The sequence below is a fragment of the Benincasa hispida genome, chromosome 9 (assembly GCF_027475165.1).
Source record: "Benincasa hispida cultivar pf3 chromosome 9, pf3_genome.v1.1, whole genome shotgun sequence".
NCBI classification, from domain to species: Eukaryota; Viridiplantae; Streptophyta; class Magnoliopsida; order Cucurbitales; family Cucurbitaceae; genus Benincasa; species Benincasa hispida.
This window is the reverse complement of record NC_143486.1, coordinates 10,782,091-10,806,506: the sequence shown is the minus strand read 5'-3', so window position 1 is coordinate 10,806,506 and position 24,416 is coordinate 10,782,091. Positions and strand designations below refer to the sequence as shown.

The 24,416-nt window shown below is 30.3% G+C and overlaps 3 protein-coding genes and 1 non-coding gene across 5 annotated transcripts; all 4 read right to left on the bottom strand.

Moving 5' to 3' along the window:
• Window positions 1–3,219: 3,219 nt before the first annotated feature.
• On the bottom strand, window positions 3,220–3,291 carry TRNAQ-UUG (transfer RNA glutamine (anticodon UUG)). Its single transcript has one exon. It is a non-coding gene; the product is annotated as a tRNA-Gln (tRNA).
• Window positions 3,292–5,841: 2,550 nt separating this feature from the next.
• Window positions 5,842–6,539, bottom strand: LOC150033625 (Integrase-type DNA-binding superfamily protein). Its single transcript, XM_090318283.1, has one exon. The coding sequence runs from the start codon at window positions 6,523–6,525 to the stop codon at window positions 5,968–5,970; it is 558 nt and encodes a 185-aa protein (XP_090174409.1). The 5' UTR covers window positions 6,526–6,539; the 3' UTR covers window positions 5,842–5,967.
• A 7,246-nt stretch (window positions 6,540–13,785) lies between these two features.
• On the bottom strand, window positions 13,786–16,224 carry WIN1 (HOPW1-1-interacting 1). The gene is made up of 3 exons (XM_039041765.2): window positions 15,555–16,224; window positions 15,029–15,466; window positions 13,786–14,421 (listed from the first exon to the last, which is right to left on the bottom strand). The coding sequence occupies exons 1-3, from the start codon at window positions 15,957–15,959 to the stop codon at window positions 13,897–13,899; spliced, it is 1,368 nt and encodes a 455-aa protein (XP_038897693.1). The 5' UTR covers window positions 15,960–16,224; the 3' UTR covers window positions 13,786–13,896.
• Window positions 16,225–18,369: 2,145 nt separating this feature from the next.
• On the bottom strand, window positions 18,370–21,709 carry LOC120085649 (RNI-like superfamily protein). 2 transcript variants are annotated; one of them, XM_039041763.2, is made up of 3 exons: window positions 21,301–21,703; window positions 20,099–20,220; window positions 18,370–19,932 (listed from the first exon to the last, which is right to left on the bottom strand). In XM_039041763.2, exons 2-3 carry the CDS (start codon window positions 20,102–20,104, stop codon window positions 18,514–18,516), a joined length of 1,425 nt encoding a protein of 474 aa, XP_038897691.1. In that variant the 5' UTR covers window positions 20,105–20,220; window positions 21,301–21,703; the 3' UTR covers window positions 18,370–18,513. The 2 variants fall into 2 exon arrangements, with proteins under 2 accessions (XP_038897691.1, XP_038897692.1); XM_039041764.2 differs by lacking the exon at window positions 20,099–20,220 and having other exon boundaries at window positions 21,301–21,709.
• Between the last annotated feature and the right edge of the window lie 2,707 nt (window positions 21,710–24,416).

Genomic DNA, 24,416 nt, shown 5'->3' with positions numbered 1-24,416 from the left:
TAGTTTTTAAAATGTATTTTAAACAATTTTTATCAAAAAATTTTAAATAAAAATGACTTTTTTTAAAAAAAATATATATATATTATTTCTCTCATCAATCCAAATAGAACCTTAAATATAAATATAGTCAATATTTTTCATATAAAATAAACATGACAATAATTTGGATTTCAAATTCTTAAAAATGGTAGAGACATGGGCATGATTGGATTGACTAGAAAAAAAATTCACAAAAGTCATTTTTATTTAAACTCTTTTGATAAAAATTATTTAAATAAACTTTGAAAACGTTTCAAAAGCTATTTTGAGTTGTTGTCAAATAAATTGTTTTTTTTTTCAAAATTAAACCATGGAAAAGTTAATACAAACAAACACATGATTTATAGCAGGATTATTTTTTTGAAATGTGTTTAGAATTGATTTTGTAAGTCTAAGGGCATGTTTGGATTGATTTTTAAAAAAATTTTAAAAAAACTTATTTTTATTCAAAAATGATTTAAAATACATTTCAAAAACTATTTTTAGTGGTTGTCAAATATTATAATTTTTATTTCACAAAATGATTTGTTTTTTAAATTAAATACCTAAAAATACATTCCAAATAGATCTGGAGAGAATTTTAATTACTTTTATTGTGGAGAAAATAATTGTATATTAATTTAATAAAAATCACTTAGTATTTATTCAATTGCATTGATTTGTGAATCTTAGTCTTAGTTTTTTAAGTTGATTTTTCAAAAGACTTAGCGTCTCTAGTAATTAACTCTTAAAGGTTCAAATATTAATTAAATTTTTATTACAAATGGAATGCATTATTTTAATGAACAAATATAGAGGACTCGAACTAAGTCTATAGATATAAGAATGCAACATATCCTAGAGAAATTGAATAAAAGTAAGGTCAATTCTTAAAGTTTGTATCTAAATCGTTTTTTAACTTTAAAATATGTCTACTAATTCTAAATTTAATGGACACGCGATTAAAAAAATTTATAGATATATGATACACGAAAAGTTGTCAGAAATAACTTCTTCTAAGTTTCGTTTTTCAAAATTAGCATATTTTTTGAAAACTCGTTAAATTAGTTTTTCTTGATCTATCTCGACATCAATAGATTTACATAAAAATTTATGTCATATTTGGTAACCATTTCGTTGTATATTTTATAAGTACGATAGTTGAATTTTTAGCTAAATTTTAAAAACAAAAACTAATCTTTGAAACTTTTTTTAGTAGATAACAAATTAAGAAATTTATGGGTGGAAGTAGTATCTATAGACTTTAACTTTTTTTTACATTATTGATTGTTTTGGGCTATGTTGGTGAAGTCTTGGGTTCTACTAATTTTTTCAAATACGATATAACTTTTCCAAATTTTATATCGAATCTTATATCTTTTCAATTTGTCTCCAAATTCAGTTTTTTTTTTAACCAAAATTTATATAAAATTTTTACATAATTTTTCAAATCTTTACCTTGATTTTCGTTTCTACAATTATATGAATTTTCAAATTTTCAAATGAATTTATCAATTAAGATTTTTCAGATGGATCTCAGATGCAGTGTGATTTTTAAATTTTGAAAAAAAAAAAATAAATAAAGAATCTCGATGTTAATCTATATGAGATTTATCCAAAAAAGCTCAAATATATAAAATGTCAGTATGAATTCTACTCAAGATAACACCAAGATTCTCTATATCTCCCAAATCTTACTTAACTTTTGGCGAAATTTGATCTTTGGGCAGAAAGATTTGAAAAATTATGTAAAATTTGATATAAAATTTAGAAAGATTACATAATATTTAGAAAAATTGATAGAATCTTGGTGCTAAACGGCTGAGATTTCATCGAGAAAGTCTAGAACGATAGATAAGTTAGAAAAAATTAATTTTTTAGGTAAAACTTAGTGGTCGATCTCGGGAGAGATTGACTAAGAAAAACTAAGGGGTTAGTTTTGAAATATGAAAACTTGATAATACTATTTCTAACAATTTCTCATTATACATTGTAGGTCAAATTTAAAGACTTAATAGACAAACATAAAAGTTCACCTAATTTACTCCCAAATAAACACGAATAAGCCACATTTGATAATGGTTTTTTTTTTAATATAATAAGTAATCTATGAACACCACTGGTTTTTTTTTTTTTTTTAAGTTTTTAATCTTGTTATCTATTTTCTTAAAAGTATATTAAAAAATAAAGTTAAAATTTGAAAATTAATTAAAATAATTTTTTGTTAAAATGTTTTTGTTTTGAAATTTGACTAGAAAAAAGATGGTCCTATTGTTTATAAGAAAACAAAACACAGTTTAAAAAAAAAATTAAAAAGTAAATTGTTACAAAGCATGGCATGATATACTAAACTTGTAATTCCAATTAAAAGCAACAAAAAAATATTGGCATAGAGCCCATAATTACAATAATAACAACAATAGTAATAATAATTAATAATAATAAAATAAAAAGAAAGAATTAGAAAGGGGATTTAGGAAGCGTAAAAGAATAGAGATGGGGGATGATCAGTAGTTTCAATTCAACTGACATATTTTTATTCTCTCTCAAACCCTAATATTATTATCAGACACTGACTTTGAAATGATTTCTATTGGATTTCCAACAAATACTTCACTTTACTATAAACTCCCTCTCCCTTTTTTTTCCTTTTCTCACACTTCTGAACCATTTTTTTTAATTAATTTAATTTCAACTCTTAAACTTTCAAATAATTCACATTCAACCATAAAAATTAGTTTAATGTCATTGTAATATCTATACTTTATATTTTAAGATTTTTTATTTCGTGTCGAAAAAAGTTCTAAATTGCGATGACCGAAGATATAGCACAAAATTTGTGCAAATATTCAATTTTTATTAGTCTTCTTAAGATTAGTTCATGTAGTTAATTCATCGTTAAGTATTTTCAAACAAAAAATAATCTCTTAGTAGCATTTTCTTTATAAATTGTGAAAAAATATTCTCATTATGGTATCCTTTTTTATATGGAAATTATTGATACAATATAAAGATTAAAATTGGACAATCGAAAGTAACGTGACTAAAATAAAATGAAATAAAAAAAAATACTGATGGATATTTAAGAGCCACGTGTAAAATGGAAGATCTTAGGGTTTTTCTTTCATTGCAAGATACAGAAATTAGAACAGAATGTAAACAAATCAATTATTTAAATAATAATATAACACAAACACAAAAAGGTCCTACCGGGAGTCGAACCCAGGTTGCTGGATTCAAAGTCCAGAGTGCTAACCACTACACCATAGAACCGACTTGTTAATTAGTTTATTATATTTTTAAAAACTATTAAAAAATTATTTATTTATTAATTAATCAGGTCAGATTGCGGAAGATTCTTAGTCTAAATTTTATATGAACACTGTTGATGGAAACAACGTTAATAGAATATAAATTACTTTTTTCTTTATTCACTGCAAACATCATGTAACACGTATGCACATAAAAAAAGGTCGTGTATAAACTCATACGGACGTGACAATGATCTAAAACGATGATAATTAGAAACTAAGATATGTGTAACAATGATCTAAAATAATGTAGTGGTATTTAAATTTGTATTTTCATAATAAATTATCAAAATAGTATTAATCTAGAAGAACTAACAGCTATTACGATTTACAGAAAATATAAGAATCAACTTTAGCATTTTTAAAATATAGAACGTCAAATAAAATGAGTTTGAATTAGAAGTTTTGGTCGTTAAACCTAAACTTTTAAGCTTATGTGTATTTGGTTAGTAAATTTTAAGAAGTATATAATGATTAGTAAAAGAAAGTATATGTCAAACTTTTAATTATGTATTAAATATGTCACTGAACTTTCAATTTTGTGTTTAAATGGGTTTTTGACTTATTTACCATTTTTTAAAATAAAAAGACATATTAAACACAAAATTTAATATTTAATATCTTATTAAGCATAACATTCAACTTTATATCTACTATATCAAATAAATTTTTAAAAATTTCGAACAATAATTCTCCTTGCGATTTAAAACAACGACTTAAAGAGCTAACATATGTATTAACTCAATAAACATAAACTTATATTATCAACTTCAAAATCTGAGGTTCTTATCGATATATATATATATATATATATATATAAAACGAGAATAAATTCATACACATTCCAAGATGAACACATCAATACTAATTTTGTTTTATGAAAAGGGAACTATATTATATGATGCAAAACAAGAAGGGAGCAAAGTAAAACCTACTTCTCAAACTCCAACCCTAAGTTTAGAAACGTTTTTCAAATTTTTTAAAAACAAAATAGTATTCTTATCAATTTGGAAACATGAACAATAAGTGAAAAGCGTTATCAAATATACATTTAGAAAACATCGAAACCAATCCGTATGGATAACGATTTCGTTTTTATTATTATTATTTTGGTGTGTGGTTCTTATTATTATTTTTTTATATATATATTAAAAGAAACTGAAAAAATGATTTCTCTAGCATAATTTGTTCCCGTAAAAGACGAAGGGAAATTAAAGAGGAGAACGCAATTTTAGTGATCCGTACTTTGTTGTTCTTCAAAGTTCAACCCCGTTTTTCATGGGGTCCTTGATTTAAAATAAATAAATAACCCTAATTCGCTCTTACTTTATATTCTGCAACTGTTTGTGTTAGTGTAGGGTGTGATGCACCCACCAGGCCGATGGTGACTTATAAACTGTCAATATCAAAACTCTTCCATTTTATATTTCTCACAATCATCACCACCTTTTTCTTCCATTTTTCCAAACCCTAATTTTATTACACCAAAGAGGACTTTTAAAAATAAAAAACAAATAAAATTATTTATATAAAATAGTTAAATTTAATCTTTTTTATAGAGATATATAAAAGTGTATTAATGACAAAAACTAATAAAAATCTATCATTCTACTATGTAATCAATATCGAAAGAAGTTTTTCAATGTTTTTTTTTTTAATTATTTATGTAAATAATTTGACATTTTTTTTCTATGATAAAATTTCACTTTATCAAATATCATTTTTCAAAATTTTCACTCCAAAATTTAAGGAGATGTATTTGCATATTTGTTTGTTAATCTGAATGCATGTTTAATACCATTAGGCAAAAATTATGTTTGATTTAATAAAAACAAAAAGAAGTTTATTATTGTTTTTATTTTTGTAATGTCGGATAAGATTAGTTTATGGTATAAATTTACTTTAGTTAAGCTATTTAGTTTCTAAATAAAGATTCAATTTTTAAATAGATTTTTAAGTTATTTAAAAAATTATACTCTCAATGCCTCTCTAATTTCATCTATCAAACCAAAATATAATTCATTCCCTTTTTAAGTAAGAATGTGTTTATAGTTAAACTTTTTAAGGATTCAATTTGGAAAATAAATCATTAAAAAAAAAAAAAGTGTTTGATAATCAATTAAAATAATTTTTGAAATGAAACACTCTCATATACTTTAAACAGTTTTAATAAAATAATTTAAATAAAAAACGATTTTTTTAAAAAAAATTATATAGTTTTCAATTCAAATAGATCTTTAACCGTCAAATATTCAAATTCCCATTTTACTTGTTTTAGTTAAAAAAACCCCATAAATTTAATGCATTATTCATGCACTTCATAGTCACTTAATATACCGCTGCCAAAATCATCTTCTTTATCTCTCTTAAAATTTCTGGCATATTTAACAAGATGAAAACCAAACTAACAACTAAAAACCTGTTAATTAATTCGTTGCTATTGCTTATTTATTTACTAATTTATAGCAATGTCCAAGTTGTTCGAAAAAATTAAGGACAAAATAAATCCGACACATACTTTTAGTCAGTTAACTAGTAACACATATTTCTAAGAAACCCACCATAGAACAAAAGGCCATGCATAAACATACATATAAACCCATATAATAACCTAATTTTTTAACTACTAATTAAAAGGTTAATTAAAAGTAATTAAGTTCTTAACTGATCCTAATTTTAAATCAAGCTCCACTCCAGGACTGAACAAATGCGCCACCGACGTTACCACCGAACATTTCCGCCCATTTTTCTTCAACTTATTACCATTCTTTTTCGCTTCCATTGATGACGTGGACCATGATGACGTGGATTCTACCGGTACCACCAACGGCATTTCAAAATTTGTTCTAGCTTTCGATCCTCTCAACCGCCTCGCCGCCGCGTCGTACGCCCGCGCCGCTTCTTCTGCTGTGTCGAATGTCCCAAGCCAATGCCGGCACCGCCCTATTCGGTCGCGAATCTCCGCCGACCATCTCCCCCATGGCCGTTTACGTACTCCTCTGTAACTCCTCTGCCCTGTCGCCGCCGTTGACGACTTTGAGGACTTGGTGGGTGGGGGAAAATTGTCGCCGAAGAGAACTTTCCGGCCGACGACAGCGGCGATCCCGTCGAGTTGGGATTCCGGCGGAGGAGAGTGGGGGAATTGGGGTTCGAAGAAGGCGGAATAAAGAGAAGGAATTGGGTGAGTGTTAATCATGGCGGAGATGGTGACGAAAGGGAGGAGGATTAGTGGGGATTTTATATTGGAAATTAAACAATTTTAATGAATTTAAAAAATGGTTTTTTAAAATAAATAAATAAAAATGAAATTTATTTATTTAATAAAGTCCTATCAATATCGATGAGACCGCAATCTCTCGCATTTATATACTTGTCTTTCTTTTTGGCAGGAGGGATATACCCGCCAAATGACGAAAATACCCTTTTCCTTAGTAGGAAATTATTATTATTATTTTTATCCTGAAATTTGTGGTTATATTTTACTATCTAAAACCCTAAATTAACAATTTTATCTATTATGATTTAAGTGTTTCAAATTAACTTATACTCTCCATAATAATTTCGTTTTAAAATTAATAATGCATTTATACGTGTATAAGACATCTTCCAATGTAAGGATTAACGTAATATTAAACAGAAATAATAGAATATAAATAATATCCGTGAGTTTGTAAGAGCATGAGTGTTTTTTTTATCTTCTTCACATTTCTTTATATTTTTTACTTATTTAAAATGAATTTTTTAATAATGTTTTAGTTGTAGATAAAATCTTGGATGGGGAATTATTTTATTTGAGTGATTTTGAGCCGACTTTAAATAAAATTAAGTGAAAGTAATTATAAATAATTATCCGAGTATTTAAATCGATTCGTCCAAAAAGTATATATTAGCGGTAATGGACATTTATTTGAAAAGTGTTTTTGATTGTTACATTTGGGAAAGTTATGGTTTAAATTGATGCTAGTATTGTTTTGAAGTTTCAATTATACTTTGATTTGTAATAAATGTTAAAACTAGTTGATGATTAGAGTGTTGATATTAGATATTTAAATCTATTCTCAACTTATTTTAACAGAGGGAATGATGAGGTCAAAATGTAACCCTTTAAATAATAGAATCTAAATCTTAAAAAAGAAAGAAAGATGGTTAAAAATCACTTCTAGTCCCTAAATTTCGGTAAAAGTAGCAATTTAGTCCATAAATTTTAGATTGTAACGATGTAGTCCCTCAACTTTCAATTTTATAACAATATAATCCTTAAATAATTTGATCATTGTACTTGAAATTCGTAAAAATTTAATCCCTATTTTAAAAAATAGTGTTGAGATTTAGTTAGATTTATTGTATAAATAAACAACAAACTAATTAGAGACTCAATACTTTTATAAAATACAAAATATACATCATAAAAAAAATAAAAACTGACATCCAATTTTCATAAATTTGTTTACATTGGGGACTAAATTGTGACCAAATCTTTACATGCTAAAGTTTAAGGTATAAATTGTTAAGTATAGGAACTAAATCGTTACAAAACAAAGTTTAAGGACTAAATTGTAACTTTTATAAAAGTTTATGGACTAAATTTGATTTTCAACTACGAAAGAAAGTGGGAAAAGTCTCAACCTAGAGAATTTAAAATAAATAAAAAAAAAAAACAGAAAAAAAAAACACACGAAGGGAAATAGATAAATAAATAATAATAATTGAAAAATACATCTTTGGTCTCTAGGTTTTGGATGTAGTTTCTACTTGATCCCTAGACTTTCAAATTTTAGAGATTTGGTTATTAAGTTTTGAGTTTTGTTTCAATTTAGTCCATAAATTTTAAAATGTTATCATTGTACCATTGAGATTTGAGGTTTTTTTTTTTTTTTTCAATTTGGTCATTAGGATTCAATATTTTACATTTTTAATATCAATTTTCAATTAAGTACTCACTTTTGATAATTGACGTCAATCTTTATTTATTTATTAAAATTAATCCTGCAGTGAAAATTTGAATTTAATTTTAAAAGTGATAAAAAAAATAGTGAAACTTAATTAATTATAATTATTTTTTTGACTTTTAATTTATTAACATAAATTAATACTAAAGACAGAAAATGAGTATTTAGTATATAATCGAGATTAGAAATGTAAATCTTGAAATATATAGACCAAATTGAAGCAAAACTCAAATATCAATGGTAGAATTGTAAGATATTAAAATTTATGGACTAAATTAAAAACAAATTAGAAAATTATGGACTAAATAGGAACTAGGCTCAAAACCAACTTAGGGACCAAAAAGATAATTTTTCCTAATAATAATAATACTGGGACGACGTCGTTCGGGGAGATGAGAGTTTAAGGAAAGAACAAAGAGGGATTAGGAGGGCTTTATGGGAATTATAAAGGGGAAGGCGAGATCTCGAGGGAGGATTTGTGGCCGTTGGATTTAAGAGATGAAGCAAAGAGCGTCATGGTGGCGTCAAGAGAAAAGATTGTTTGACTGCTTGGCTTAATTTGTCGTGTATTTAAACACCTGTTTTTGGTATTAATTAATATTCATTGTTTAATTAATTATTTTTTTTAATTTGTAATTTGCGACGAGACTGATTTGAGTACGGGAAGGCGCACCCTAGTAACCGTATGGAAACACGTGATAAACCATCATGAAACTGGATGATGCTCTACCATGCACACCACAATGGCTTTTTAAAACTATTTTGGGAGCCTTAACTTACTTATTATAATAAGTAATTATTATAATCTAGAGATTATAATGATCTATATTTGAGGAATATATTATTTTAATATAGGATCTAATAATCTATGTTTAAGTATAAAATATTTTAGTCGGAAAACAGTAAATACTATAATAAAGATAGAAAGAGATGATGAACAGGAACAAGAATGAGACTTAAACTTAGATTTGAAAGAGGTTGAAAGCTATATTTATCGTTGGACTAGCTACTGGTATTGATACTATGTTAGTTTATATATATATATATAAGCATATAGTCAAACCCTTGAGCCTATACTAAATCTGTCGATGCACCCCGTCCACTTGATGTTGAAGGCACGAGCACCCCTTAATAGGTCACTTAATTTAAGATTTTCTATTTAATAGAATAAATTTGATATTGAACTTTATGTTTCATAAGTTCATAAACTTTCAATTTTGTATCTATTGCATCTGTAAATGTTGATTTTTTCGTTCAATAGATTAAAATTGTATTTTGACCAAAAGTATTATTATTAGTATTAATATTTTTGAGTTCTACAATTTAAACGATAGAACCAATAATATTTGTAAAATGATAATCAATACTTTAACTACTAAGAAGGCGTTTGGGACAAGGGTAAAAATCAAAATATAATAACCACCTCTTGTTACAACAAAAACTATTTCAAAACTTCCAATTGATTACTGTCAACACTATTTCAAAACCTCAATTTGTTACCGTATTTATTATTTACTACAGTTTTTATTATTTTACATTCATCGTTTTTTTTCATTATTTACTACAGTATTTACTATTTTCTTCTCAAACTAAAATAGTCAACACTTCAAATACATACTATTATAACCCAAACTAAAATAATCTATACCCAAACACAAACTATCATAACCCAACTATAATAACTTATAACTATAATAACTAATTCATTGTCCCAAATGCCCCATAAATTTTACTCAAATTGGGATTACAATTTTATTTTAATCCATAACTTCTTCCTCTTTATTTTGGTGCCTACTACTACCATTTTTATTATTTTGTCAATGAACTAAAATTTAGTGATAGAGTTGGGTAAAAAATCAAAATAAAGATTGAGATGAGAATGAAAAGAGGATTTTGCCTACTAAAAAAATAGACTTATAGACCAAAATAACTATTTTCCTTAAGTTTAAAATCAAAATAGATACTTAGAAATTGTAGAGATGATAAAAGAAACCGAAAATTTAGAAACCAAAGTAAGTAAATTTTGACAAGGGAAACTAAATAATATAAGAATAATTGTAATTGGTAGCATTTTTAGAAATAATAACAAAGTGTATATCATCATTTAAAAAAAATGCAAATATAGATAAGTCTAATGTCTATATTTGCAATGTCTCATAATATAATATAGTGATCTTTTTAAATATAAAAAATATTTAAAAGTATTTACAATTTATAACAAAAATTCCAAAAGTATAAGAACTTTTAGAACATTTTGCTATAAAAGATAAATATAAATATTTTTTAAAATTTTGTATTTATAAGAATTTTCTTATAATTACTATTGGGTAACTACAATATGTTTTTTTTTTTTAAAAAAAAATCTGTTTATTTTATTTTATTTTATTGTGAAAATTGATATTGGGAAACTATTTTGTATGGGTTATGTTTTTCTTATATGGTACTTGCAAACATACTTTTTCAGAACAACTAAAACTGTGCTTCCATTGACAATGTGAGTAGTGAATAGTAAATTGATTGCATTTTGTAAAAGCAATATTTTAAGAGCACCACTTTGTTATTATTGTATGAAAAAAAAAAAAAAACTGAATGATAATATAGTCCAAGACATATACTTTAACCAATTGAACTATGTTTACGTTAACATAAACAATAAAAATATAATCTAACAAACTTTTCATAGTTACATTCTATTGTGATAGGTTCATATTGATTAAAGCTACATCCACACACTTGATTCTAACCCCTCTTTAATATATATACGTGTGAAAAATATGCATTAAAGGAGAGTCCTTCAATTAATTCATTTATGAAAGTTTTTTTAATTTAATTGATGTTAATTTAAACTCTATGAAAATTAGATATTAATAATTTTCTATAAAAATGTAAAGTCTAAGTAGATTTATTTATGAAAGACTATATAATTAGTTTTTGTTTTATTAAATTCAAACTATTAAATTTATTAACAGTATAAAATTGATTTTATTTCCATTCATTTTTAATATAGGTAAAAAAAAAAAAAAAAAAAACTCTGGTCCTTGAATTTTTATTGAAATAACGATATAGTCCTCCAACCTTGATTTATAATGTTTTAGTTCTTCTATTTACAAATTTGTACTAATTTAGTCATTGAACTTTAGTATGGTAACAATTTAATCTATACTTTCAAATTTGTAATAATTTAGTTTTTGAATTTTAGTATGTAATAATTTAATCTTCATACTTTCAAATTTGTAAAAATTATGTCCCTATAATGAAAAACTCATCAAACTTTATTGCCAATTTTGATTATGTAACAATTTAGTATTTATAATTTATAATTAAACTCGATCTTAATCAATCTATTAATCTACAAAGGCAAGAAATTACAATAAATTTTAATAATATTTTTCACAATAGAAACTAAATCGTATACATTATAAATTGCAAGAACTGAAATGATATTTATTAAAGTTCGAGAACTAAATTGTTATAAATTTAGAAGTAGATGGTATTTTTACATCGAAGGAAATAAATATTTGTTTTTTTTTTTGGGAACAATTTTAATATATGCATGTGGAAGAATGGAGAATGGGGAAAATAGGATGGGTGGTCAATAGAAGGCCACTTAGGAAACTTCAAAATTATAATAAGTCTCTAAGGAAAAGTTAAGGAAAGGTGTTTGGATTGTTTTAGGACAATGTCCAAGGTAATGGGGTAAGTGCCTTTGCTCATATTTTGATAATTTAAGAAACATTCACTTTCAAACACAAACAAAAAAGAATGTCTGTCTAAACAATTACAACACTCTAAAACCAAATGATACAATTATTCCTACATACATAGAAAGAGGGATATCATTCATATATTTTACAAGTACACAAGAGACATTTTGATGTTTCCAAGGATATAGTGTCCTACACACTCTCTTGAATTAGGACACTTTGGATTTGCTTGTGGTTTAAAGAGAGAATCCCAAGAACAAGAGTGTGAGAATTAAAGAACACAAAATAAAAGAAAAAAAAAAAAGAGTGTGGTATCATTATAACTTTATCATTTTTGTACTTTGGTGTTTGTATGAAATGGTGTAAGTTTTAAGTTGAGAGAGAGAGGTTTTCTTTGTCTTATTTTGCAAGCTTAGAATTGCTTGTGGGGAAATTTATATCTTTTTCTTTTTTTGAGAATTTTTTTAAAAAAATTATTTACAGAAATAGTAAAAAAAATAATACTACTTTTATCAGTTTTTATAAAAAAATGTTGAAAATTTTCTATTTTAGGTAAATAGTTTTTTTTATTTTTCTATTTTTAAAAATTTCTTATTTATTTATTTTGCCCAATACTACCAAGCTAAAACAAGTTGGTTTTGTGAGAAGTGCTTCTCCCTTTCATTGTCAACTTTGCCGAACCACTTTTCAATAGTCTTATATCTCTCTTCTTTGTCTCTTAGAAGCTATGAGAAGCCAATAATAAAGTACTTCCACTCCCTTTTTCAAGAGTCTATTTGAAATAATTTTAGAATAATTTTGAAATAGGAAGAAAATTGTGGCATATGGTGTTCACCAAATTTCGAAATGGAGATAAGTGGTAGGGTTGTTCTGAAATCGAAAATCTCATTTTCATTGTTTGTTTCTTTAAAAGGATGGTCAATCACATTCTCATTCTTTATTCTGTGTAACTCATATTATTATTTTTAATTACTTTATACGATTTCGTTCCATTAACCTCTCTCATCAAGTGAAATTCATTATTATCTTGAGTTTGTTAAAAAATTTAAATTGAATTCGTAAGATCAAATTCATCATTACAATAATATTGAAAAATCTTCTCTATTTATGATTGTTCTTCGAATAAAAAAAAATATTGGTCATATCTATTAATATCAAATAAAACTAATTATTATTAAGTACAATGATATGAAGTTGAAATGAAAATTTATCATTTTTTAAAAGTATATAAAATTATTGCACCATACACTATGCATTATGGATTAGTAATATAAAATGACATTATAATGTAAACGTCGTTAACGAGTTTCGGATTCAAATTTCAAACAATTCCTAGCATCCAACATTAAAAAAAAAAACATTCCTATTTGACACGTCATTAAGAGACATTTTTATATCAACAAAATCTTTTCAAATTATTCAACTTCATAAACGCATAGCTAAAATGTAAAAAGGATTTAATCCTTTTAAAGTTATAGTTTTAACCCTTGAACAACAGTCTTACTTCAATCCTGTCCCATACCTTCATTATTTCAAAAGGCCCCCCATTTTGATGACATAATTGAACACTTGCAAAAATACCCATTACATAACATTCTCTTGTCAAAGTCCTCAAGGGCATATTAAAAAGTTCATATAAAACACGAGTAAAACTTGTAATTTAATATACTTTTCTTAGTTTATAACAAGGTAATAAATAAGCATATTTGATCAAAGTAGACTTTAAAACTAATGCTAATCATTTAAAAGAGATAGAATGCTTGCAAAAAGCTTCTCCTTTTCCATCTGCTTTAAGACAACCAATTAGCAAAATACAAGTTTATTTCAAATTATATCATTACATACAAGACTTGATAAGCAAGGTGTTCTTGTATAATTTTGGACCTCAGAAAAAACTAGCGGCTAAACTTTAGATCAGCCAAGTACAGGGATACATTCAAGCAGAATTTTAGCAGCTAACTCCAGTTCTTGCTCTGTGATGATCAATGGCGGTACAAGCCGAACCACATTTCCCTGTCCTGCTGTTAAAATTAAAAGACCCAAGTTTCGACAAGCTTCTACGAGAGGGCCAGCAGGCACATCCAGTTCTATCCCAATGATAAGCCCTTGCCCTCTAACTTCTTTAACATGAGAATTTTCTCCCAGCTTTTGCTTTAGCAAATTCTTCATGTATTCGCCTTTCCTGGATACACTAAGCAAGAACTCAGGATCTGAGATCTTGTCTACAACGGCGACTGCAGCATTGCAGACGAGCGGTGAGCCTGCAAAAGTGCTTCCATGGTCTCCATAGTTTATTGCAGCCGCAACTCTTTCGGTCACTAGTACGGCTCCAATGGGGAGACCCCCAGCAAGAGGCTTGGCAAGAGTCATTATATCTGGATATACACCATAAGCTTCATGTGCCCAGAGATGACCATTTCTACCCAACCCACATTGAATCTATACAGACAGAACAAAAGATTTAGGTAGTTTCTTAGTTTTCGCTCTAATCGACCATAGGTTCATTTATCAACAAAGCAATTTGATGATGTAACAGTAACATTGCAACTAGTTGAATCAAACAACTTTTCAGTAAGATTAGTCAAGATATATGCAAGCCGATTTTGGGCAATTACTGTACTAACTGGACAAAATTTAGGTAGTCTCTTAGTTTTCACCCTAATCGATCATCAGTTCATTTACCAACAAAGCAATTTGATGATGCATCACTACAAATAGTTGGATCAAATAATTGTTCAATAAGATTAGTCAAGAAATGAGTACATCAATTTTGGACAATTACATTACTAAGTAGACAAAATTTAGGTAGTTTCTTAGCTTTCTCCCTAACCGATCATCGGTTCATTTACCAAAGAACTTTGATAATGTAAAACTACAACTAGTTGAATCAAACAATTGTTCATTAAGATTAGTCAAGATATACGCAAGTCGATTTTAGACAATTATCGTACTAAGTAGACACAAGATAGCGGAGTAATGCACGAATATCAATCTATTCACCGGAATCTTATAAAGTTATGGGCGATAAGAGGAGAATTGTTTATACCTCATCGAAGACTAGAAGAGTTCCAGCCTCATCACAAGCATTTCTCAAGGAAAGCAAGAACTCTTTTGTAGCACTGAAAATGCCACCTTCACCCTGAATGGGTTCGACGAAAACTGCAGCAATTTTCCCTTTGAGAATCAAGTTGGTAGCAGCTTCAATATCACCATATGGCAAGAAAGTAACACCAGGCATAACAGGCTCAAAAGGAGCTCTGTAATGCTCTTTACTCGTCAAGGCAAGAGCCCCCATTGTCCTGCCATGAAAACAATTGGAAAAAGCAATGAACTCCACAGGGGGTGAGTCTTTTGATCCAGTATGAGAAAATCTCTGAAACTTCCTAGCAAACTTAATGGCAGCTTCATTTGCTTCCGTGCCAGAGTTGGTGAAAAACACACGATCCGCAAACGATTTAGCCACAAGACGTTTTGCAAGTTCAACCTATAGTAAATGAAACATATTTATACAGTTATGAACTAAAACCATTTACAATTTCAATTTCAATTTCAACTTTAGGGGTTAGTTTCACCTGAGGGATTGAATGGAAGAGATTGCTAACGTGAGAGACGGTATTCGCCTGCTCTGTCACGGCTTGTAGCCAATCGGGATCACCGTGGCCTAAGGAATTGACGGCGATTCCTGCCGCCATATCTAAATACTCTCGCCCTTCAAGATCATACAGTTTACATCCTTTACCGCTGGAGAGAACCACCGGCGCACGAGCATAGGTTCCGACGAAAAGCTTCCGTTCTGAATCGATCACCTCCTCGCTCGAGCAACCCAGTTGGCCTTTTCGAAGCTTTGTCGAACTGGGTCCTTGTAGTTCTACGCTAAGACAGGCGCGGACTCTTCCGCCATTGATAGGAGCTCGAAACAAGGTGGAATCAAGATGAAGAGGACTAGAAGAACTGAAGAAAGAAGGAAGTGAAGCCATTTGGGATTGTTGCTATGAGTGATTCTGAGAAGAAAATAGGTTGAATTCACGATGGAATCGGAGAACAGAAGGAAATTAAAGAGATGGGTGGCTGCAAATTTTGAGGGCGATTGAAGAAATCAAAATGAAATTGGTGTCAAGGGCTTAGAGTGAAAGAGAAGTAGAGAAGTGGCATTGAAATTGAAGGTTTTTTGTGGGAAAAAATGGCCATTGGGCTTTGAATTGAGAAATGGCCCTCCAATAAGATGATGTGTAATATTATATTAAAACCATTTTGTCCTATTTTTATTTTATTGTAAAAGATAAAGAGTATTTTACAAAAACATCCCTCATCCTAAAGGAAAAAAAAAATAAAAAAATCCATGGCCTAAGTTCATGCCATATTCTTAAACTCAAGAAAAAAAAACAAAAGAGTAAAACTCATATTTTCAAAAAATATTATACATATTTACCGCCGTTTTAGAAGATTAAGGCTTCATTTAATTTTTTTTTATAACATTTTTTTTTACAATATGTAAATAGAAGAGTTGAATCTTTAACTTCGACATTGATAGTATAGTTGAACTATATTCATTTTAACATCTGTTCTAGATTAATTGTTGAGTATTAAGAGAAATAACTTTAATTTTTTTATAAAAAAAATCTAGTATAATATAATTAAAAAAATAGATGCATTCAACCTATGATAGTTTGTTTTATTTTATTTTATTTTTATCTTTATTTTTGTAGAAACAACTTATGGAAAGATTGGTTATGTGAGAAGATATAGATATATAAAATAAATTTTAATTGTAAAATATTGAATTTGAAAATTGAAGACTTATTGAAAAGTGCACATGATTCTAAAAATCACCAGGAAATTAATTTTTTAAATGATGTAAGAAAACATATTTTAAAATTTTTTAAACATTTAAATCCCAACCATCTTACCAAACACAGAACAAAGGTTAGGATTATTTCATAATTATTTTTAAACCCTTTCAAAATAAACTCAAATGCACCCAAATCATTTTAACTTTTTTTAACTTAACTTTTTTTTTTTCGAAGGTAACTTATGTTAAGGTTATTGAATTAAGAAAAAACCTTTGATCATAATAATATTATTATTACTATCTAAATCAAATAAGATTACTTTTTAGTTCTTCACACAATTAGACAAAGGTATATAAAGGTCTGTTTGGTTGACAATTCAGATTTGATTTGAATATGTATTTGGCAGACAATCTGAATTTAGATTCTGTGATCCAAATAGTATAAATTCTGAAAATAACATTTTTTGTATATGTCATGTTATAAACTCAATTCAATTTTTAAAAATTTAAAATATTTGTTATGTAATATATTATAAATTAGATTAAATTCCAAATTTGGTACTTAGGTTAGGATAAAGTTAAAAATTAGTCCATATGGTTTTAAAATTTAGATTTTAGTTCCTATGATCTAATAGAACTTCACATATAGTCTCTATAGTTTATTAAATCTTTATAAATAATCTCTACCATAGGGACTATTTATGAAACTTTTATCAAATTATAGGGGGTAAATTCAAATAAATCATAAGACCTAAATGTTAACTTCTTCCAAATTATAGAAACAAAAATTTCAATTTATCCTATAAATTATATCATTATTACAAAATAATAATTTTATATTTTTTTAACACAAATATGTTTATAAATAAATTAATAATAATTTATTATCAACAAATATTTAGTGGATAACGAAAAATAGTTCGTAATTATTTAAATTAGAATTCAAATGTCCTAATATTTTTAATCCAAACATGTCCTAATATTTTTAATCTAAAGGGTAATTTCGTCAACAAATGGAAGTTTTGAGGTGCAACATGACGTTTCTACTTTCCAGAGAAAAAAAAAAAGAGGACCATGAAGCTGGAACTTAAAAAATGACGCATGATGCCATGAGGTGACGTGGAGTTTACATTCAGCATCAACGTCGTCATCAACTCCACGTCAGACGACTAGCCAAAACCACTACAAGACAATTAACAAAAACAAAAGAAAAAAGAATGGAAAAAGAAATCATCATAATTTAAATAATTTAGTAAAAACCAAAGTATTGATGTTTGAATTTTTTAAATATCTACCAAACATCGCCTAGTGATCAATAAGGATCGTGAATATAACAAATAGTTAAGAGAGGATGGTGCCATCTTCAGAAAACGGCGTCAATGCTCAAATATATAAAACTTATAGTTCAAAATTTACTAGGCCAATAACTTTTCTGATACCATATTAACCTATCAAACAAAGTTTAAAACCTATCAGATACGATCAGGTTTAAATTTGCATATATATTATGTTATGTTCTCTCCCCCTCTTTCCTGACATTACCAAAGACTTTGTGAAAGCAACACCAATCCATCTCTTTCTAGTTTCACAAACAGACGGACAGACAAACGTGAAGCAGAAGTAAATTACTTAACAAATGAATGAGTCCATTATTTTCTATACACAATTTGGACCTAGTTATATGTTACAATAATTATAGTAAATCAATCACCTGTTGATGTGAGAAGAAAACTCAGCAAGTTTCAATACATCCATGACAGGTCTTGCCTGAACGATATGGTTCTCGCAGCGCCATGGATGCCCCTCTCAGAGATCTGAGGGCAGTCTTCCACAATCAGTGATTTGAGTTTGTATGCATCAACCAGCGGCTTCAGCCCGTCGTCAGTGATCCCCAAGCATTTGCTCAGCCGTAGGTTTTGCAGCTGAGGGAACTGGCTCACTAGCTGCAGCCCCTCGTCGCTTATCTCTTGACATCTTACAAGCTCTAGAGATTCGAGATAGGAGGCTGAGCAGAGAGCTTCCAACCCCATATCGTTGAAGGAATAGACGTGATCGAGTGCAAGCTCTCGGACGGGGCACATGTGAACTAGAACAAGGATCCCATTGAGGGAAAATGAAGATAGTGAGGGGAATTCACCATCTGCAAATGAGATTCTGACTGATTCAAGATGGGAGCAGTTCTCGGCTAAGGCTTTTAAGCTCTCGTCTGTTAATCTCAGAGGGTTGTTGGCTAGCAATGGAAGCGAAAAATCTGATGGAACTCGGAGGGAAATGGAGCGGAGATTTCGTGATTCTCGGGCCAAGCTTATTATATCACAATCTCTAACTCCAACACACATATCTAAGTGAACTTTCTGTAAGTTCTTGCACTTACCCAACACACACGCAAGTCCTCTCCCTGGACTGATTATGCAGTTCACCAAGCTAAGTTCCAACATATCATCACATGAAATCCACTGCTTTTGCCAGCGATCAACAGCTAAACGATCATAAACTTTCATGTACCGGTAGTTAGCATCAACTTCGAATTGTAGCCGCTTCAACTTTCGCCAGCTATGGCCTAGCTTTATCAGATCACCTTCACCAATTGCTCTGCAGTTCCTGATTGAGAGATCTTCAAGTGTTTCAAGCTTGCCAAGGTATTCAAGCCACTCGACACTGCTGACATTCAAACATCGGATCAGATGGAGAACGGTGAGGTTTTTGCATCCAACAGCAATAGAGAATATGCCACAGCCAGTGATTCTTGGGGTGAAATTCAGCTTCAGAGCCGAAAGCTTGTAGCATGAAGTTAAATTCCGAAGTCCAACATCAGTGATGAACGTGCAATAGCTTAAGGTGAGATCAGTTAGAGATGGACAATGATTGGAGAGGATGAAAAGTCCATGATCATCCAATTGCTTCCCTAGTTTCGACATCCAACCCGAATACGTGATCTCGATTCGTACTAAATTGGGAAACCTAAGACACAGAGATGTCAAAGCTTCATCTGCAGGGTCTAATCCACAACCAACTCGAAGGAAGTGTCTGTTTTCTTTGTCCAAACTATGAAGGCGCTTACATGACAATGCCAAAGAATTTCTGTCACTTGTTTTCTTAACTCTGTTCAATATCTCCCAAATCAATACTTCTGGTAAACTATCCATTGTAACAAGAAACTTCTGCATTACAAGATAATTATTCATTATTTAACTAGCTAAGATTTGGTAGGGAGGTGAGCAGGAACTGAAAAAACAGTATAATAACGCATAATCGAACGAAATATTCCAAAGTTATCTCAAGGGGTCTCAAACAATATTAACACCATGGTCAAAGCAAAGATCATACTGTCATAGTCCAAACTTGGTTTCAACTTTCATCAACGTCAAACAATGTGTGCATCACATAAGAAAACTATTGACTGCTAACATAAGTCCTCAAGTTAAAGGAAACTTCTCCATGATGGGTGCCTGTTGAAATAGAAGCAACACCAATTATTCTAGAAGCTTCTATTGAAGTATGTATAATAGATTTTTCTAGAATTATGTTGAAATATGTAAATATATATCTCAAAGAAAAGATCTAGAAATATTCTAGGTTTCTTTAGGCTCCAAGGAATTCTAGAATTCCTTTAGATAAGGATAATATCATAGAATTATTTAGAATTAGTTAGATCTAAGAAAAGTCTAGAAAAATCCTATTTCTTGAGCTCCAAGGATCTCGTGCCTATAAATAAGAGATGATCCCATATGTGAGCCAAGCTAGTGTAGAAAAGTGAGTGATTGTCTTGAGAGTGAAAGAGTAATTTCTAAGTGTTCATCCTTGTATATTTCTCAATAAAAATTCCTTTCTTCAAAAATAGATTGTTTCTTTCTCTTCCTTTTCTGCCAATTTCTTCAACAGTGCCAAAGACAATAAGAAATTGAATTACTGATTTAAAAATATCACTAAATGTAAAGTGGAAAAACACAGAATTTTGAAGCTAACCCATTAACTTTAGAGACCAGAAAAGCTATACATACATAATCTGAAAATTAGAGTTTTCCTTTATTTGGGAGTTCAACAAAGTGGGATGGGAGATTCAAACCTGCTATTTGAAAATTATAGTTTGAATCAACCAGAAATGGTACAACTCCAAATGCAAAGTCATTGAAAGAACCAACCAAAAAGAGAAATTTGAAATAATCATAAAAATCATCAAAGCAAAAGCACAAGGAAGACAAAGCACCAATCAAAATACACAGATTCAGAAGAATGCCCAACAAAAGTAAGATATAACAAAAAAATGACACCATCACAGAGAGAAGCCACCCAAAGAAGAAAAAAACAAACCCCAATAGAAGTAGAACGGGGAGATCATCAAGAATTGTCAATAAACAAACAAAAAAATGAATTAGAGGATTAGTAACCGTATTAAGAGGGAAATAAGCAAGATGGGATGAATTTAAACCCATCAACAGAGACGATTCAAACCCAATTCATTAACTACCTTCAAAAGACAGAAACAAAACAGAAAATCGAGATTTACAAGAAGAATACAGAAATTTCACCTGAAAAGACGAAGGACCCAGAAATGGAGAAGGGATAACGATCAGAACTGAGACGGTTAGAACCAGTTTCCTTCAGATTCCAATTAAAAGTGGAAGGGAAATTCAAATTGGGTTGTGGGAAAAAGAGAATAGGAAAATAGGATAGATATTTATGGAGAAAGGGACATTGAATTGGATTCAAGTTCGCCCCAAAAATATATCGCTGTCTACAAAATTTGTACCTGGTATATAAATATCAAAGAAGAAGAACAACTACAGAAAAAGGGTAGCGAAAGCGAAGAGATCGGGGGCAGGCTCCAGCTATCCTACAGGATTTTGTAGAGAATAAATTTTGAGTGTTGATTGTTCTAAGCATTTCGATCGGTGGTTCGGTTTTTTAACAACTACCAAGTTATCGGTGGATATGATTAACACTTTTTTTTCTCCCTTCTTTATGTAAGATTTAGGTTTAAAAGGGAAATTTGTACAGAGGACCCATTTTTTGGATCCAAAATATCAAATGATCAATTTTTAAAAAATAATATTAATTGACTCTCTGTCGTTATATCAAATTTCGTAAATTACCCTTACCTCTTTGTCTTCTTACCCTTTTACTGAAAACCAACCAAAACTAAAAACTCTTCAAATTTCCCAAGCGTAACGGCTTCGTATCACTCATAAACTAAAAACTCTTTAAAGTCCATCATTTGGGTTTGCAAACGATTCTACTGCCGTCGACAAATTGAATCCGATCGGTAAATCTTTCAATCTATGTCTGGAAATGTCTTAAACTGGTTGGTAATAGGGCTTTGTGGGTCGTTCTGGGTTTAGAAATGCTATGAACCTATGGTTTTCTTGGGTTTTCGATGTGTTTTGTGGTTGAAAGCGAGTAAAAAGAGTTTGTGAACGAGATAAGTAAGAGTTATGCTGATCTTCCAGACTCATTTTGGGGTTATGCAATGCAGACTACATGTTATATCCTGAACAACGTTCCCTCGAAAAGTGTTTCTGAAACACCTTTTGAGTTATGGAGAGGCCGTAAAGGTAGTTTACGCCATTTCAGGATTTTGGGCTGTCTGACACATGTGCTAGCGACTAACCCAAAGAAGTTGGAACCGCGTTCGAAGGTTTGCCTCTTTGTAGGCTACCCCAAGGAAACGAGAGGTGGATACTTCTATGATCCGAGTGAGAACAAAGTATTTGTCTCTACAAATGCTATCTTCTTGGAAGAAGACCACATGAGGGATCATAAGCCACGGAGTAAGCTTGTTTTACGTGAGATCTTAAGTGAGACTGAGACTACTGAGGGTTCAACAAAAGTTGTTGAACAGGCCGACAAATCAATAAGAGTTGTTGAGGTCGAAACGTCTAGTTAACCAGCTTAAGAGTTGAGACTGGCTCGATGTAGTGAGAGAGTTATGAATCCATCGGATCGCTACATGGGTTTGATTGAAGCCCAAAACATCATTACAAATGATGGGGTCGAGGATCCTTTGTCTTTTAAGAAAGCAATGGAGGATGTTGACAAAGATGAATGAGTTAAGGCCATGAACTAGGAAATGGAGTCTATGTACTTCAATAATGTCTGGGAGCTTGTTGATCCACCTAATGGGGTAAGACCTATTGGGTGTAAGTGGATCTTTAAGCGAAAGAAAGGTGTAGTGGAAAGGTGCACAACTTTAAGGCTAGACTCGTGGAAAAGGGTTATACTCAGGTCGAGGGAGTTGACTATAAGGAAACTTTCTCATCCGTTGTCATGCTGAAGTGTATCAGGATTCTCCTGTCTATAGCCACATTTTATGATTATGAAATACGACAAATGGATATCAAGACTGCCTTTCTTAATGGTAATCTTGAGGAAACCATCTTATGACTCAACCAGAGGGGTTCATAGTTCCAGATCAAGAGTAAAGAGTTTGCAAGCTTAATAGGTCCATTTATGGGCTGAAATAAGCATCTAGATCTTGGAACATTAGATTTGACACTGCTGTCAAGTCGTTTGTCTTTGATCAGAACGTTGATGAGCCTTGTGTTTACAAGAAAATCATCAATGACTCAGTCGCTTTTCTGGTACTGTATGTGGATGATATTCTACTCATTGGGAATGATGTAGGGTATCTAACTGACATTAAGAATTGGCTAGCTGCCTAGTTCTAAATGAAAGATTTGGGCGAGACATAGTATGTTCTAGGGATCCCAAGAACAAACGGTTAGCACTGTCTTAGGCATCATACATTGATCAAATGTTGATCAGGTACAGGATGCAGGATTCCAAGAAGGGTTTGTTACCTTCAGGCATGGAATTGTTCTGTCTAAGGATCAATGTCCTAAGACACCTCAAGAGGTTGAGGAAATGAGACAGATTCCCTATGCTTTTGTTGTAGGAAGCTTGATGTATGCAATGTTGTGTACTAGACCCGATATTTTCTATACAGTAGGGATTGTCAATCGATATTAGTCCAATCCAAGATTTGATCACTGGATGGCGGTCAAGACGATCCTCAAGTATCTTCGAAGAATGAGGGACTACATGCTTGTGTATGGAGAATCTGATCCTTACAAGATACACGAACTCTGACTTTCAAACCGATAGAGATTCTCGCAAATCGACATTGGGGGCAATGTTTACTCTGAATGGAGGGGCTGTAGTCTAACGAAGCATCAAGCTAGGATACATCGCAGACTCCACTATGGAAGCCGAATATATAGCGGCTTGTGAAGCAACTAAGGAGGCTGTTTGGCTGAGAAAGTTCCTTTCAGATTTGGAAGTTGTTCCAAATATGGATTTGTCTATCACACTTTATTGTGATAACAATGAGGCTGTGGAAAATTCGAAGGAACCTCGTAGTCATCGTTGGGGTAAGCATATCGAATGGAAATATCAACTGATCAGGGAGATTGTGTATCACGACGATGTGATAGTCACGAAGATCGCATTGGAGCACAACATTGATGATCCCTTTACAAAGGCCCTCACGGCTAAAGTGTTCGAGAGTCACTTGGAGAGTCTGGGTCTGCGGGACATGTGGCATCTTGTCTAGGGCAAGTGGGAGTTGATACTAGGGTATGCCCTAGTTTATTGTATATTGTACATTAGTCTCCCGAGTCATTAGGATAAGTGGGAAATTGTTGGGATT